The sequence below is a fragment of the Microtus pennsylvanicus genome, chromosome 9 (genome assembly GCF_037038515.1).
Source record: "Microtus pennsylvanicus isolate mMicPen1 chromosome 9, mMicPen1.hap1, whole genome shotgun sequence".
NCBI lineage: Eukaryota > Metazoa > Chordata > Mammalia > Rodentia > Cricetidae > Microtus > Microtus pennsylvanicus.
The window spans coordinates 62,041,782-62,057,847 of NC_134587.1; the positions used below are offsets into that span (position 1 = coordinate 62,041,782).

Consider the following 16,066-nt stretch of genomic DNA (forward strand, 5'->3'; position numbering starts at 1 on the left):
AAAAAGAAAACAATGTATTTTTCTGTGACTGGAAATATGACTGCTTGCCTAGCATCAAGAAGACTTGTGTAGATCCCGGAGGGACAGGGAAAATAGGAGAGAAGAGAAAATAAAGAGAAGGAAAAGGTCGGTGAAGAAAAGAGGAAGAGGGAGAAACCCAAAGAAAAGAAGGAAAATTTTGCTTAAACCACTCTAGGTCTGGCTGAGGATTTGGCCCAGTCAGTAAAGTGCCTTCCTTAAAGACAAGGATGGAGCCTGGGTCCCTAGCTCCATGTTAAAAGCCAGCTGTAGTGGCACATACCCCATAATCTCAGTGATAATGACAGGGGAGGACAATCCACTCACTGGCCAGCTAGCCTGGCTCATGTAGCAAGCGTTCAAGCCCAGGGGTACCAGTTTCAAATACAAGGTAGAAGGTTGTGAGTCCCACTGGTCAAGACTAAAACCACTACCAAGTCCAAGGCCAAATTTGAAGCAAACTTTAATCAAATACTGGCCCAGTGAATGGACTCTGGCCAGATCCATCTCTGGGTTTCCAGAAAACAGCCCCAATCACAGGTGCAGCAGCTTAAGTATTTCCAGTCGGGTCCAATCGGGGGCAAGCATACATCTCATGTAACTTTGGCCTACATCCAATCAGGGCAAGCATACATCCTGGCATATTTTCTGTGAATCTCCCACCCACGTGTGATTAAGTACGTCTGGTGCAGACGGTCCAACAACCTCGTTTAGGGAAGTGAAAATCTGTGGCTTCTTATCCCCATTAAACAACAGCCTTCAGCATTCCAGGAACTACCTGTCCTTGTATAAGGGGCTTGCTGATCAGAGGCATTTTTGCTTCTTGGATCTCTGTGGTACAGTAATTAAAACTTCAAATGTAACTTTGGCTCTCACAAGACATTTGAGGACCAATGACTCACTCAATGTTTCCCTGGGGTCGCCAAATATTCTTTGTGTAAGAATGAAAACATCCCCCCCCCACACACAACTGGGACGGATATCAAAACCAAAACAAACAAAAATACTTCTATCCTTCTATGTCAACTGAGTCCCCCAGTCCTGGCTGGCATTGTCCCAGGAAGCATAGCACAGACCTTTGTGAGATAGTGGAAAGTCCACTGGAAAATATCATCCTTCCTCACAGTTTCTTCCTAGATTATAGCACACCCCTAGTGGTTCCCACTGAAGCATGGTGTTCTCCCAACAGTTCCTTCTGCTGCAGTGTCCTCCACTAAAGGTTCTCTCTAGAGATGGCACCCCTGCTCCCATGATTCCTACGAGCATGGCATGGCCCACTAAATGTTACGGTGGTATCGTAGTGTTAAGATAGGCATGTTTCTCCTTCCTGGGTACGGCTTTTTATCCTCCACAATGGTGACATTCCATTCTGAAAATTTCTGCTGGGGATTCATTTGGTGCTATAGAACCTCTGATACCTTTTTTCTCTCCTGAAGCCAGAACCACCTAACCACCCTACCTCCAAAGTTGTGAAAACCATGAAAAGCCCCTATGGACTCACGTCGCCACAGGAATAAGTCACTCAGATTAAAGTCATGTAATTGCTCATGTCACTGTCAGGATGTCTATAGCTGACTGCTAACTTCCTGCTTCCCATGAGCCCTGCCCATTGTGTGTGGCTGATATTCAGAGGGCAAAGATTTTGGGGTCACGAGACCACTCCTGCTTTCACTGTGGAGACCAAACACTCTGGAATCACAGGGTTGACTCAGGAAGGCCCTGGTGCTGCTACAAGGTCACCTTACCAGCAACTCCTGGCCTAAAGGTCCATTCCTGGCTGTAGGCCCTGTGCCTTGTGGCTCAGAACTCACGAGGTTTCCAGAAAGTGCTTTTAGGTAAAGAAATGGGCACAGTGTATGTTTCTATCAGCTGGAAGGCCTGCAGATCTCTGAGAGTTTGAGGCCAGTCTCCTTTACAAAGTGAGTTCTAGGACAGCCAGGGTTACACAGAGAAACCCGGTCTCAAAACAAAACAAAAAAATTGCAATATTCAATGAAAAAATTCAGGACTAATCAGTCAGGTTTTCCCCAGAGGCCTGTTGTGGAAAGGGTGGTCCAAGTGGGGTTCTATAGCTGGGACAGTGGACTTGGGTTGATTATGAGGGCAGTGGGAAATTTCAAAGAAACAGACACCCAGGCTAGGGCATTGACCATGCTTAAGGAATGCTAGAGACTTCTCCCTGAGGGCAGGCCAGGTGGTGCTAAAGCTGCCTTTTAGCAGGAATTTAATCTGTGTCAACTTGGTGGGACTCTTGGCCAAACTGGCCCAAGGGTAAGACCTTGAGAACCTAATAGGACCCTGCTGGGAAGTGGGGTGGAATAGCCACTGGGAAGATTGTGAAGAGCTTTGTGACTGAGCCTTTGACACATCAGAAACCTGGGTTCCAGCTGCTCTCTAATGGTTCGTCTGGTGGCTTGTCCCAGTAATTATACTGATGATAGGTTAACACAGGCTGATCTTCCAGAGGATCAGTTCCCAGTATCCACGTGGTAGCTCACAGGAGATCTGACACTTTCTTCTGGCCTCCTCAGGAACTGCATTCATGTGACATACAGACATACAGGCAGGCAAACTCAAAAACCACACAGGGTCTGGGCAAATTCTGAATCAGAAGAGGATTAAGGAAAGGGGTCAGCACTGGCCTCATCAGAAGTGAGGCTGCCGCTTTGGCCACAACAGAAGAAAGAAAGGAGTTTCAGGACAAGTCAGTATGAAGAGAACTGAAGGCTTATTAAGAAAATGGTGGCCCGTGCCTTTAATTCCAATGCTTGGGAGGAAGAATCAGATGGATCTCTGTGAGTTAGAGGTCAGCCTGATCTAAAAACTGAGTTCTAAGACAGCCAGGACTGTTACACAGAGAAACCTGTCGCCAGAAAAAGAAAGAAAGAACTCCATACATGGCGAATACCTTTAACCTCCTGACTTTCCTATGTCCACCTCCCAAAGGGCCAGGATTACAAAAACAATGCCAACTCACCCAGTTCACTTTTTTCTCTCTTCTTTCCTTCCTTCCTTTCTTTAATTTTTTGTTGTTGTTATTTTGAGACAGGGTCTCATGTAGTTGCTTACAACAGTAAAGTGGAGAAACACAAACTGAGATGCTAACCGTGGGCTCAGAGGTGCCACGGGAAACAGAAAAAAAAAACCTGAAAGTTGAATGTCAATGTAAATCTTGCCCCTAAACAGATATGGTTCAGTGGCGCTTCCAAATAGACCCTTATGCACAAGTCACAGGGGCATAGGGCTTACGTCACAGTTCATTTTATCCATCTTCTGTGTGATGTTTCTCAAACGTTCTTTTGCAGGTGGCCTGGTTAACTGTGTTGAAATTCCCGAACGTTCAGAGACAAAATCAGAACCAGGAGCAGGTGGGGTAGGTACGTAGTTTGTTCCTTCTGGAGTCTTTTCTAACCAGCTATCCTGCCTCAAGATAAGATGTGATACAATCCAGGATAAGGTGGGCATCTGGGTAAGAGATAAGGACTTGCAAACACCTGACTAGCTAACATTGCACAAGGAGCAGCAGGCCAGTTGTGTGACTCCGGAGCCACTGTCCTGCTGTGTTCGGTGACTGCCCTTCTCCAAGGGCTGGCCATCTGCTCAGAGAGAGGGGACCAATTCTGCTCTGCCCTCTGCTATCCTACGAGCCCTAACAGGTCCTTGGGTAGGTGCATGGCATAGGTGAACTGGGGTCGGGAGGTCTTTGCTCTTCCAGTAATGCTGTCTCTAGGGATCCAGGGCCAACTAGCTTCAGCTCTTGGCAGGAGCACCGGGCTTGACTTTGAGCAGAACCCACTGTACAGACAGGAGCCGGGTGCCAGCACCCGGAAGGGAATGCTTTTTGTAGTAAGGGAAGCGCTCTGGTCCATTCTGCTCGCCTGAGCACAATATGCTAGCTTCAAGCGCTGGCCCACAACGAGGAAACACCAACCGGGAGACGTTTGCGTTTGCAAGGGTTTGTCCCTCACCTCAGCTATGGAACCTCAGAGGTCCAAGGGACACGGGGTGGGTGACTGACGGGGTGGGCATACGTGGGGAGGGTCTTGGGGGACAGGTCCATGCAGAAGAATAGGGGGGTCATGTAGAGTCTCAGTTGAGTGTTCTTAAGGAATTGTCCCACGGACCCCTCCCTACCCTTCTTCAGGGTTCCAGAGCCTGAGTCACGACAATCAAATCCAGCATAGCTCCCTGCAGAAATCCAAGCGCCCTCGCAGCGCTGGGTGGTACGGCCCGCACCCCTGCAACTGCCTTGGTAGTGTCCCACGGGGGCGGGGCCTGGGCTTGTAGGCGGTGGTGCGCGTGCGCAGTGGGTTGTGTTTGCTCAGCTCGCGACACTGTCGTGGGTAATCCTCCGGCGGTCAGGGCGGGACGGACCGAAAGCCCGGCACCGAGGCGGAGACACAGGTGGGCGTGGGGTCTAGGTCTCCGGTGCCACCCACCGGCCGGTATCCTGGTCTGGTTCATGGCACTGGGTATGTCCACGGCGCTGGAGCCCCGGGGACGCCGAGTCTGAGCAGCTGATGGGCCAAGAGGCGGCGCCCACCTTCTGCTCACCTGAATGCAGGTGAGGCGTGGAGGGCGCCCTGTGTACACCCCCGCCTGCACTGGGGCTGCCATTGCCTGGCCGTGCGGGGAGGAGGCATTGTTTTGGCTTTTGCCTCCAGGTCATGCATGGGGCCAGCGGGGTCGCGAGTGGACGGGTCAGACTAGGTGCGATTGCACAGGTCGACACCGGGCGCAAGAGAACATGGTACGACGAGGAGCAGCAGCAAAGGGACGGACCATCTGGGGCGAAAGTGGGACACGCTGGGCTAGCTCTTCACAGTGCTAAGGATTGGGGAGCTTGATCATGGACTGATCATCATGGGACCAGAAGAGGAAAGGCCCTGTTGGCCTGGTCGGCAGGAGGTGGCTCTGGGTGGTGTCAGCATATATAGTGAAGGGGGAAGGGAATAAAACACTCAGCTGGAGTCAGCAGTGGACAGGAGATAACAGGTTCTGGGCCTGTGGTGCTGTTCAGATAAGGAAGGAACTTTGCTTGGTGAGTGTCTGAGGCCTTTGGTAGTCACAACGCCTTTAATCCCAGCACCCAGGAGTCTGAGGCAGGCAGGTCTCTGTGAGTTCAAGGCCAGCCTGGTCTATAAGAGCTAGTTCCAGGACAGGCTCCAAAGTTACAGAGAAACCTTATTTCGAAAAGCTAAAAAAAAATCTGAAATGATTGGGAGCAGATGGCAGTTGCTAAGTACTGTTTGAATTTGTCACTATTTTCTTACCTGTTTATATATGAAATCTGTAGCTATACACTGGATTTGTTTCCATGGTTTTTTTTTTTTAATTAATTAATTTATTTATTTTATTTTTTTGGGTTTTCGAGATATGGTTTCTCTGTAGCTTTGGTGCCTGTCCTGGAACTAGCTCTTGTAGACCAGGCTGGCCTCGAACTCCCAGAGATCCGCCTGCCTCTGCCTCCCGAGTGCTGGGATTAAAGGCATGCACCACCACCGCCCGGCTCTTTCCACGGTTTTTTTTAAAAAAAAAAAAACTTTTCAGGAAGAATGTGAGCATTTGGAAAACGTCATGCATGATTCGGGAAACATCCGATGTTGTATGGGATGCCTACCCAGCTACCAGGTCTTCTATTAGCTCTAGTAGATTTGCCCTAGCTTCCGGGTTCTAGTTGTTATGGAAACAACGCTTACAGTATACTCTGGCCTCCCTTCCAGGCCCAGAGAAGTTCTCCCTGGTCTTTTCCCTGAGATGCTTAGTACAGAATATCTTAGGATGGTAATGAGAACCTGGAGAACCCTGTTGGGACACTGGGTAGGTGAACGTGTCCCCCTTGGCCACTGAGAACCACATGGAAGAGGATTAGTGAGGGAGACTTACTGATGTGTTGCCAAAGGCAAAGAAACAGTAAACAGCTTACATGTGTTTATCCCTTCTTTTTTTACTAAAAAGGAAACGGTTTTATCTAGGGAAAGACTGATTCAGCATGTGCCTGAAACTGGTGGTGTTGCTTAGAGCTTGCTTGGAGGATAATGAGGTTTCGTTTCTCCATTTCCAGGCTCTTGCTCTGCAGTTTTGTTTAAGCATACATTCCTTTTGATGTTGGGGAAATATTGTGACCAAACACCTGCGTGTGATCCTGAACGTGTTAGCCCATGGGCATGCTCTGTTGATCCTGTCAGAGAAGAGTGACAGCCAGTGTGGAGAAGAAAACAGAGGGAGGGAGGGTTTCTGCTGTCAGTAACCAAAACAAGTGCCAAGTGAGCTAAGACACGTGAGTGAGAGGCAGAACTGGAGAGTGTCCTGGGGTGCAGTGAAACCACAGCCTGTGGGGCCATCCCGGCACCCTCCCCGACCCCGTGGGAAGAGAAATCAAGGAAGCTTTCAGTGCCCTAGAGACCGCCCCAGAGACCACCCCGATTTAGGACCCACTCTGTGCACCTCGGTAAATGGTGAATCTGGTGGGTGACTGAAGAGAGAAGGGAGGACATGATGGCTCCTAGGTGGAGGGGGAGGTTTATCGGAAAGGTGAAGGAGAGCAGAGACATCTGGGAGAGCCCAGAGTGAACAGGACCCCGAGCCAGGCCATGGCGTGGGAGGGGAGGGGAGAGAAGAGAGCCAGGAGACCAGCAGACCAAGAGGCCCAAAAGGCAAAAAGAGTTGCATAACCAAAATCGCAATGGCTGGGTTATATAGGGAAGAGCAGTTGAGGGAAAGGCAGCCCAGTCCCTGGGCTGGAGAAGTTCAGGGTCGGGGGTAAGGTATCTTAGCCAGGACCCTCCCCCCATAACAGGTAGGGGCTTCTGGGAGAAGCTAGCAGCCAGTGTCAGCTTCGATACGTTAATAGATCCCTTTGTCCCAGGGTTTTTCCCTCTGACTGCAGTTCCAAATTTGGGGCTCGTTATCCTAACTAAACACAGAAGTTCTGCTATACTGAGCAGTCTGGAGGAACTCACTTAAAATAGAAAGCTGAAGGGTTCCATGGGTGCTGACTCTAAGCTCCTGGTGATGTGGCCCTCTGGTCACGCTGCAGCACCAAACTGACACCCTTGTCCGTTTATGTACAACATTATTGTATTTAACTTTATTTTATTGTGCATTTGATATAAAGGTGTCAGATTCCCTGGAACTGAAGTTAACAGACAGTTGTGAGCTGCCATGTGGGTGCTGGGAATTGAACCCCGGTCCTCTGGGAGAGCAGCCAGCGCTCCCAGCCACTGAGCCATCTCTCCAGCAGATTTCCTTTTTAAAAGGCACAGTTCAGTACAAGTAGAGCTCAGGCCAGTGACTGTAATCGAATAAGAGGAGCTTTGGAGAGCCATCCCCTGCCCCCATCTCAGAGGAACACAGAATTGGTGAGTTGCACTGGGCCCTGGGCTCAGCCCTGCCTTTAGCTCCTCCATGGAGCTTGAGGACTGAAGGTTAAATGGCGGGAGCAGTGGCAGGCCACTGTGCAGCTTACTTCAGGCAGTGAGCAGTACGGAGAAGTCCCCAAGCTGGGCTTGGTGTGAAGCAGGCATGCAGAAGGGGAATGGCTGTGACCTCAGTGTCCTCTTTTTTGCCTTTCTAATGTGAGACAGATGTGGTCGGTTTGAGGAGCAGAAAGGGACGCAAAAGGAGAACTGAGCTGGTCCCATACACATCTGAGCTGCCTACTGGGCACAGCTGTGACTCTGCAGAGGGACCAGCAGGGCTCTCCAGGCCTATGGGGAGGGATGGCCAGCTGCATCCCAACACCAGCCAGGTGAACCTGGCCTGTTACTCTCGTGGCTGAGGGTGTTGAAGTTTACCTTGCTGCTGCCTGCCCAGAGGAAGGATGCTTGGTGCTGTTAGCTGCGGAGACGTCACAGGCCGCCCAGGGCTCTGCATGGTGCTTTATGGAAACCTACAGAGCGGGAGGTCTGAGCACCGAAGCAGCCTGGGAAAGCAGTGATAGGACTTGAAGTGTGGTATGTGTTCTGGTGTATAAGTCACCGTTTCTGTAACTGTTTGGCTCCTGATCTGGAATGGCCAGGACGTCTCCTCCTCTTCCGCGTCTTCTGTAAGTGACTGATGTGGACATGTCCTCTAGGTGCCCTCCCTCCAAAGATACCTTGAAGATTTGGAGCCATCCTCTCTGGTGAAGGGGAGACAGACTAGTTGGAGGTGCCTGACACAGCGGGTGCTCCACACTCCACTATCCTGTATTTCCGTGTAGATTTTATTTCCAGGGTTAGCCCCCGTGCTCAGGGAAGCTGTGAGAAGCCACTCAGCCAAGCCATCTTTGAGCCACTGATCTTGAGGCTCTGAGGTTCCTCCCACTCTGACTAAACCAGAACCTTCTTGAGACAGTGTTTTTGTCCCTTGATTTAGGAAGTAGATCGAGTAGAGATTGGGGGTCCCCCCCAGGCCCCATGGAAGCTGACTCCTGGCACAGTGATGCAATCGCACCAGAATGGGAACTTGTGCCCGGTCTCGTGACTTGTGGGCAAGTGCAAAATGGGGCCTTTTTACTCCAGATCCAGGAAGAAGATCTGCCTTCCTTCCTAGCCCTATACTAGGTTTGAATGTGCCTGGGTTAGGAGGTATTAAGTACTCAGTTAGGTCGGGGGGGGTGGCATCATGAGTTCAAACCCAGCTTCCTTCTCAGAAGAGCCTTCGCGAGCCAGTTGCCCCTGCCGTGTGGGACCACCTTACATTTTGTCTCAGTGAGAGTAGCTTTTGGAGTCATTGGAAACATGAAACAGACGAGTGTCGCTACCAGCCGAGGCGTGAGCCCCGGGTGTAGGCTTCGTACAGAACAGCCTCTGGGTTTTCACCTCCAGAGAACGTTTCCATGTGTCCGGAAACACACATCAGGACAGTGGCACAGGGCTCTCGGAATCGGGATAGGTGGGTGTGCGAGTTGGGCCCACACAACTGCATCCTGTGTAAAGTGAGGGGCAAACCAGCTCTTCCAGGACGTCGTCTTGCCAAGCTAAGAGCATAATGACTGTGGGTTCCTTTGTCCTTTGGGGTGGGCCCTGGCACTCAAGCCCACAAGCCTCGTGTTCTGGTGCTTTCTGTGGCCACAGATGAGTGAGTTAGGTTCGGAGGCTGATGTGGTGCCCTGGTACTGAGCCCTGTTGCCTCATGATTGATGAGTGCACAGCCCTGCCATGTTCTGCCTCCTTGCCCCTGAGGAAGTGGGGTCAGGGTTTGTCCTGCTCGCTGTGGGATTGGCCTGCGGTGACTGCTGAGCTGGTCAGGTCTCACGATTTCCTCCAGTCTTGACCCTCTCTTGTTTACAGTTTCACAAAGCAGATCCAATCTAGGGACCTCTTGCCATTTAAGCACAATTTCGAATCTGCATGCATTCAGCAAGTATTTCATGTCTGTCAGCCACTGTACCAGGCACCTGGGTTTTAAAAATGGGCAGGATGGGCTTCTGCCTTTGAGGGCTTCCGTGGTGCTGGCTGGGGTTAAGACTAGAGTGCAGCTCAGGTGTGGGCACAGAGGGCACGCGAGTTTGTCTGAAAGGCATTTGGCCCAGCGCATGGTGCTTCTCAGACTAGAGAGCATTTGAAGCAGGTGGGCTGAAGATGGCTGATCGGGTCCAGGGGCAGGACATCTGCAGAGAAGTTAGAATTCAGAGCTGGAGCATGGAGCAAGGTGCAGGAGCGTTTGAGGTCGGGCCCCGGAAAGGAAGTGGGTCATACCCGAACACTGGTAGGTCCTGGCAGTAGTAGTTCCGGCTTACTCTGGAAGCTCTACTAGAGTCTGGAAATGCACCACAGGTCAGGCTCTTGATGTGAACTCTAAAACAAATGCACAGCCATTTTAGGAAGTGAACTCTCAGGATGTTCCAGATTAGAGAACCCCAGCCTGTACCACATACCACACATTGCTTCAGTCACGCAGCATCCTCTGCTCTCCTCCTGGGGAAACTGAGTCCCATGTCCAAAGGTCACGTGGCCAGTACAGGCAGGAGTAGTATTTGAACCCAGGTGTGTCCCTGGCCCCATGTCCATGGACTTGGCAGAGATTGTGGTGTTTTTATTATCAGCTCTCCCAAACACAGAGCGTGAAGGAAAGGTTCTTATCTCAGACTCTGGAGGTAAAGTGACTCAACAGAGTGCATTCCAGTGTCTGGAATTGTGGATTATGTAGCTTATGACCGGCCTGCTGCAAAGGTGAGGGCTGAGACTCTAGTTCTGTGGGAAGAGCATATAGCCTGTTTCCGAGTCAGAGCGTGTCTGCCTCCCTTTGTGGCTGAGCATCTCTGGGTCAGCCTAGTTCCTTCTCTTGTGCCGTCTGTAGGTCTCTTGCAGGGTTTATGTATGTCTGCAAGCCTCAGAGTGAGGTAGAAAGCTTAAATACTTGCCCCACATTGCCCTTTGATGGGGTGGAGGTGTGCAGACCATGTGTGGGAGGGAAGCCATGGCGCTTTTTGCTTTCCTGCTTCTTCTGAGGTGAATTTTCTTTCTTCAGATTGGGAATGGATACCCAAAGATCCTTGAGACGGCTCCACTGAAAGTGAGGAGCGGTATCAGGCCCAGCAGTCCTGCATTGGCCCAGGGACACTCCTGGCATCCAGATCAGGATCATGACCCCTGTAAGCGACCATGTCATGGCGGAGAGCATTTTTGACCTGGACTATGCTTCCTGGAAGATCCGCTCGACCCTGGCGGTAGCTGGCTTTGTCTTCTACCTGGGTGTCTTCGTGGTCTGCCACCAGCTATCATCCTCCCTGAATGCCACCTACTGCTCTCTGCTGGCCAAAGAGAAGGTCTTCTGGAACCTGGCCGCTACCCGTGCAGTCTTTGGTGTCCAGAGCACGGCTGCCGGCCTGTGGGCTCTGCTGGGGGACCCCGTGCTCCACGCCGACAAAGCTCTCGGGCAGCAGAACTGGTGTTGGTTTCATGTCGCCACTGCCACTGGATTCTTCCTCTTTGAGAATGTGGCTGTCCACCTGTCCAACCTGTGCTTCCGGACGTTTGACTTGTTTTTGGTTGTCCACCACCTCTTCGCCTTTCTTGGGTTCCTGGGTTCCATGGCGAATCTCAGAGCCGGCCACTATCTGGCCATGACCACTCTGCTGTTAGAGATGAGCACACCCTTCACCTGCATTTCCTGGATGCTCCTGAAGGTGGGTGAGGGGACGGGGGAGTGCTGTGAAGGTGGGTAAGGGGATGGGGGGGAGTGCCATGGCTGCTCCCTGAGCAGGTCCCCTCAGGCAGCACCACACTAGCCAGAGTGTCACCAGGACCAGCCGCGAGGCAGCTGTGCAGCAAGCCATCATCTGGTTGAATTCCAGCTTCTCACATTTAAGTCGTAGAGTTAAAAGAAAGATGATTGGCTCTTTGGACTCAGTCACTAGTGTTATATGTCATAGAAAGCTTTGTTGTTATTCTTCGATACTTAAATGTTCTGGAGAGATTTGTGATTATACATACACTCACAAAGCCATCCCTTAACTCGGTGGCTCTCAGTCTTTGAGGTCTGTCAGCTTGTATGAGAGCAACTCTCTTTTGTTAGTTTGCTGGATTCAGAAGTTAGTTCCTGGTCCACTTGGAGGTGAAGTCACACAGCCTCAGGGAGAACCTTCACTCAGACCAGCGGTCCTGCCTCCGGAACAGTAAGCCCACCCCTTGGCTTCCAGCTCTCACAGCTGACTCTGAGTCTAGTAGCCCATTGCTAGCCACTGAGTACAGACAGGGTCGTGCCTTATCCTGTGAGGGAGCAGCTGCCACATCTGTGTCTGGGGATGGCAGTCTGAGGAGACTCGAAGGCTGCTGCTGGGCAGCACCTAGACTGTGTGGGTTGGCCGGACTTGGCTTTTGTCCATGGCAAGGCACTGGGTACTGCTCAGCTTTGGCTCCAACTATAGAAACTCACTAATGTGCTCATAGCGTGGAGCTACACAAAGTCCATTTTAGCCTTCATCCGAAGCCCTCGGAGGTGAAAGAGCTAGAGGAGCCCGGACGTACCTTCTATCCAAACTGCTCTGGGTTGTGTGCCCACTGCTGCTAGATAAAAGAGGCCCATTTGCTCTATAATAGGAGCTAATTCAAGATGGAAAGATTTGAGTCTTGCCTTAGGGAGCAGGAAGTAAGCAGGGCAGGCCTCACCAGTGAGACACTGGCCCAGGCTCTCATCTTCCTTCAAAATTAAGCCCTGGAAAGCAAATGCTGGCAAGAAGCCTGTTGCTTTGAACTGAGTTCACGGCGCATGAAGGACGCCCATACCTTTCCACCTCCCGTACTGACGTGTTATTTGTCTCGTCCACAGGCTGGCTGGTCAGACTCCCTGTTCTGGAAGGTCAACCAGTGGCTGATGATCCACATGTTCCACTGCCGCATGATCCTCACCTACCACATGTGGTGGGTGTGCTTCCAGCACTGGGGCGCCCTCGTTGACAGCCTCTACCTGCCTCACTTCGCACTCTTCCTCTGTGGGCTGGCCCTACTCACGCTCATCATTAACCCCTACTGGACACACAAAAAGACCCAACAGCTTCTCAACCCCGTCGACTGGAACTTTGCGCCGCCGTCCGATACCAAGGGCGGCAGGCAAGAAAGGACCAATGGCCAGGTGCCTCAGAAAAAGAGGCTCTGATGGCAGCGGACGCGTGCCCGGGGTTCAGCCGAGCTCTGAGCAGAGGAGGTCGTACAGGCGAATACTAACTTCTCCTTTAGCGTTAGTTCTGAAGTAGCCATGAAGTATTACTGGGACCTTGTTTTGCCTGCAGGAGGGCTTTGCCATCATGGTCTTCTTCTGATTCCTCTGGTGGGGCCTCAGCCGTGCTGTGCCTGCCAGGTCGGGGTCATGAAGAGAGCCATGGTGTGTGCAAGCTGCTGAGGAGGCCAGCCTGAATACTTGAAAGGACTTCATCAGGAAGGACCCGTGTGGGCGTGGACGAGTCAGCACACCCACAGCCTGCGTGCCTTATCTGGGAATCACGTTCTCTTTCATTACAAAGAATCGGCCTAAGAAAATGTGATTTGCTGGTATTTGTGAAAAAAATTTCCCAGCATGTGGAATTTTAAGCCAGTGGCACAGCAGCACCCTCTAGTGGCAAGTGGCAGAAGAACACAGTTCTGGTGAAGGGTTTTTCTCAATGGCTGAAAGGTCCTAGAGTTTATCTACCCTTCCTGGCATGGGATCTGGATCTTTTAGCTATTTCTGATTGATGAAAGTGGCTAGGCTAGCCCCAGTTCTGCTCTGTCAATTTCAAGGCAGGCAGGGACTTTTCCCCTCTGGGCTGTGAGGGGTCCTGTACCTAGAGATGCTCTCCCTGGGTTGCCAAGAACAAACAGCTTGCCTGATGTAGGCAAGTGTTCTTCTTAGTGTACTGTTTGTGGGCGGGATGTCCAGACACCGGCTGTCCATGCTACTGGCGGACACAGAAACTTTCCCTAAAAGTATAAATTACAGTTTATTTTTGTCACAACTACCTTTGAGATGGTAGTTGGTCTTGAAAATCATGGGTGACTTACGCTTGCCATGGATCATGGGCCTCAGCATGTTTGGGATACTAGTGCTTGAACTTTATCAGATGTATGGCACCTATTTATTTCATCCTAACAAAGTCTTTATTTTGTGTCCCTACCTGGAAACCCTGTAGCTCCCATATCTGCTTTGCACAGGCACAAGCCTGACAGTTTTTAACTGGGCAGAAGTTTAATAAAGTTATGGTCATTTCCAGAAGACACACACACCAGTTCTTGTCTGCTAACTGCCAGCTCAAGCTCACGTTGGCGTGTCTGAGAACACTCTGTGTGCAGAACATGTTGGCAAGTCTTTATGTGACCAGAAGACAGTAGGAAAGTTGAGCTGACCTTCTCTGGCCTGCTCTAGGAGTGTGACCTCACACTATATCCTCTGCCTTTATGTGTGTCACCTGGACGCCGTCCCCAGGCTGAGGTGGCCTCTGGTTGTTCCACACACTTCTCCTTCCTGACTAGGACTTCTCTCTGCGACTTTGGAGACAAGAGTGTCAGATGGGAAGGCCTTGGGGGTGGTGTGACCAGTAGCCTCTGCCTTTATTGCCTAGAGAGTGGCCACCCTTTCTAGCTATAGCTTCGTTGTGGTCTTTACTATCTTGCCAGATGAGTCTCTGAGAGGGGCGTGGTGCAGAGGACACTGATGTGAGCCTAGGCTTGGCCTGCTGTGGCCCACACCAGCCAAGGTCTGGCTGCATGTGCGCCCCACAAGACTTCTGCACAGCCTGTTAGGAATCAGAACGGTGCGGCGCTGGTTAAGGGTAGAGTGCTGAGGTAGCCTGTATGTGGCCCTGCCTGCCTTCTGTCTTCGGCTACTGCACAAAGAACACAGGCTCTCCCTCCTGACTGGCACAGAAAACCAAAAAAGCACCGCCCTTCTCCCAGGGTAGAGAAATACTTTTCTATATCTGTGTTGTTTTCAAAATTAGGGAATGTGACAGGTCAGGGATATTGAGTGACAGGAAACAGCCCAGTGTCTTCCCCATCTCTTACTGATGACATGCCCCCGCCCCTTTAATTTAGCCCCAGCTCTTATTTCTCTTAGCATGCCACAGGCTCACCCAAGAGCTGGCCTTGGGACGGCACAGCTAGTTACTGGTCATTTGCTATTGTCTTTTGTGAGGTGTTTGGCTGCCATGGCTCTCTCTACACAGCTCCCCAGGAGGCACTGTTGCTCCCACAGTTTAGCTGGGGAAGCTGAGGTCCAGACAGGTGGTGACTGTCCACAGTGACATCGCTAGCAAGAGGCCAGGTCTCTGCCTGAGCTTTGATGTGCCTGTTCACACAGCCTGTGCGACCCTCCTGATGGGAATTGTCTGTGCTGTGTGCTGTAGAGACAACACCTGAGCCTGTCCCAGAGAAAAAGCAGAGACTAAGCACATCTAGTTTTACAGACTTGGAGGTCCAAGGTCAGATGCTGGTGGCTTCAGTCAGGAAGAGGCCTGGTCCTTCCTACAGTGGGACATTGCTTTACCTCTGGGAGGAAGGGATGCTGCATCTCCAAGGAGCAGAAGGACTGAAAAGACAAAATAATTCTAACTTAGGGCTTCAGAAGGCTCTGATCATAGCTGGGAACATGGTGACTTACATGTCCTCTGGCTGGGTCTGTTGCTGCTTGTGGAAGCCAGTGGCTGCAAGGAGGCCCCTCTCAGCCCCCCACTGTGGATGTGACCTATCAACATGGCTTTGGAGGGGCGCATTCAAATGCTAGTGTTAAAAGAGTGTTGGCACACTCAGTGCCAGTAGGATTTCATGAGCCACACGAGGGCTGGCGTCTCTGGTTCCTTGACCTAATCCAGGTATGGATGCCCAGCCATTGGCAAGTGAGCGGATGAACCAACAATTGGCAGGTATCCTGTGTGTTCCTGTGTGTGGCAGAAGACATTCCAACCCAGAAGGGAGACAAAATGTTTGCTGAGGGTACTTTCAACAAAGTAAGACAGGATAGAGGCCAGGGAGCCATCTCCAACCCACACAGCAAGGAGGGCCCTGGGAAGAGACCTGGGCGGGCAGGCGGTCTGCATGGGAATGAGAGAGGAGAGAGAAAGAGACCTTCATTATCTTTTCTCTGCTGACTCTGAGTGAATGTTGCCTCTGTCATGACTTTGCTCACAGTGTAGCCTGAGCCCTGGGTCAGAGGGACAAGCCCTACCTTGCCTCTGGAGCCTTGGGTTCTGGATGTCTCTGATGCAGAGTGCTCCAGCTTCCAACTTGGAACTTGCCGTGAGAACTCACCTCCTGTTTGCCATCCTGCTGGTTCATATTTGGTGATTTCATTGTTAGGCTCCAGTCTGCTGGAGGCTTTGCATTTCCTGTTAGTTTGCTATGTTGAACAAATAGCGCCAAACTCGTCAACGTACTTCAAAAAAGAACCCGAAGTTGAAATCCTTAAAGGTTATAGATGCAAACCTTGCCGTCTAAAGAGCCCCTGCTAAGCTTGATGCCATACTTTGCTGAAGCCCATGGGAGGCCTGCCCCTTTCTGAGCAATTAAGGAGGAAGGATGGATGGGGTGGGGGACAGAAATCCCTCCAAAAGTTTAAAAGAAAACTGGTTGCAGTCCCGGTAACTTTCACAGCA

At 51.2% G+C, this 16,066-nt stretch overlaps 1 protein-coding gene across 2 annotated transcripts; it reads left to right on the forward strand.

Annotated features, from left to right (window-relative positions):
- The first annotated feature begins 4,295 nt into the window (after positions 1–4,295).
- Cln8 (CLN8 transmembrane ER and ERGIC protein) lies at positions 4,296–13,700 on the forward strand. 2 transcript variants are annotated; one of them, XM_075986268.1, is made up of 3 exons: positions 4,296–4,422; positions 10,474–11,131; positions 12,274–13,700. In XM_075986268.1, the coding sequence occupies exons 2-3, from the start codon at positions 10,589–10,591 to the stop codon at positions 12,598–12,600; spliced, it is 870 nt and encodes a 289-aa protein (XP_075842383.1). In that variant the 5' UTR covers positions 4,296–4,422; positions 10,474–10,588; the 3' UTR covers positions 12,601–13,700. The 2 variants fall into 2 exon arrangements, with proteins under 2 accessions (XP_075842383.1, XP_075842382.1); XM_075986267.1 differs by having other exon boundaries at positions 4,333–4,582.
- The last annotated feature ends 2,366 nt before the right edge of the window (positions 13,701–16,066 follow it).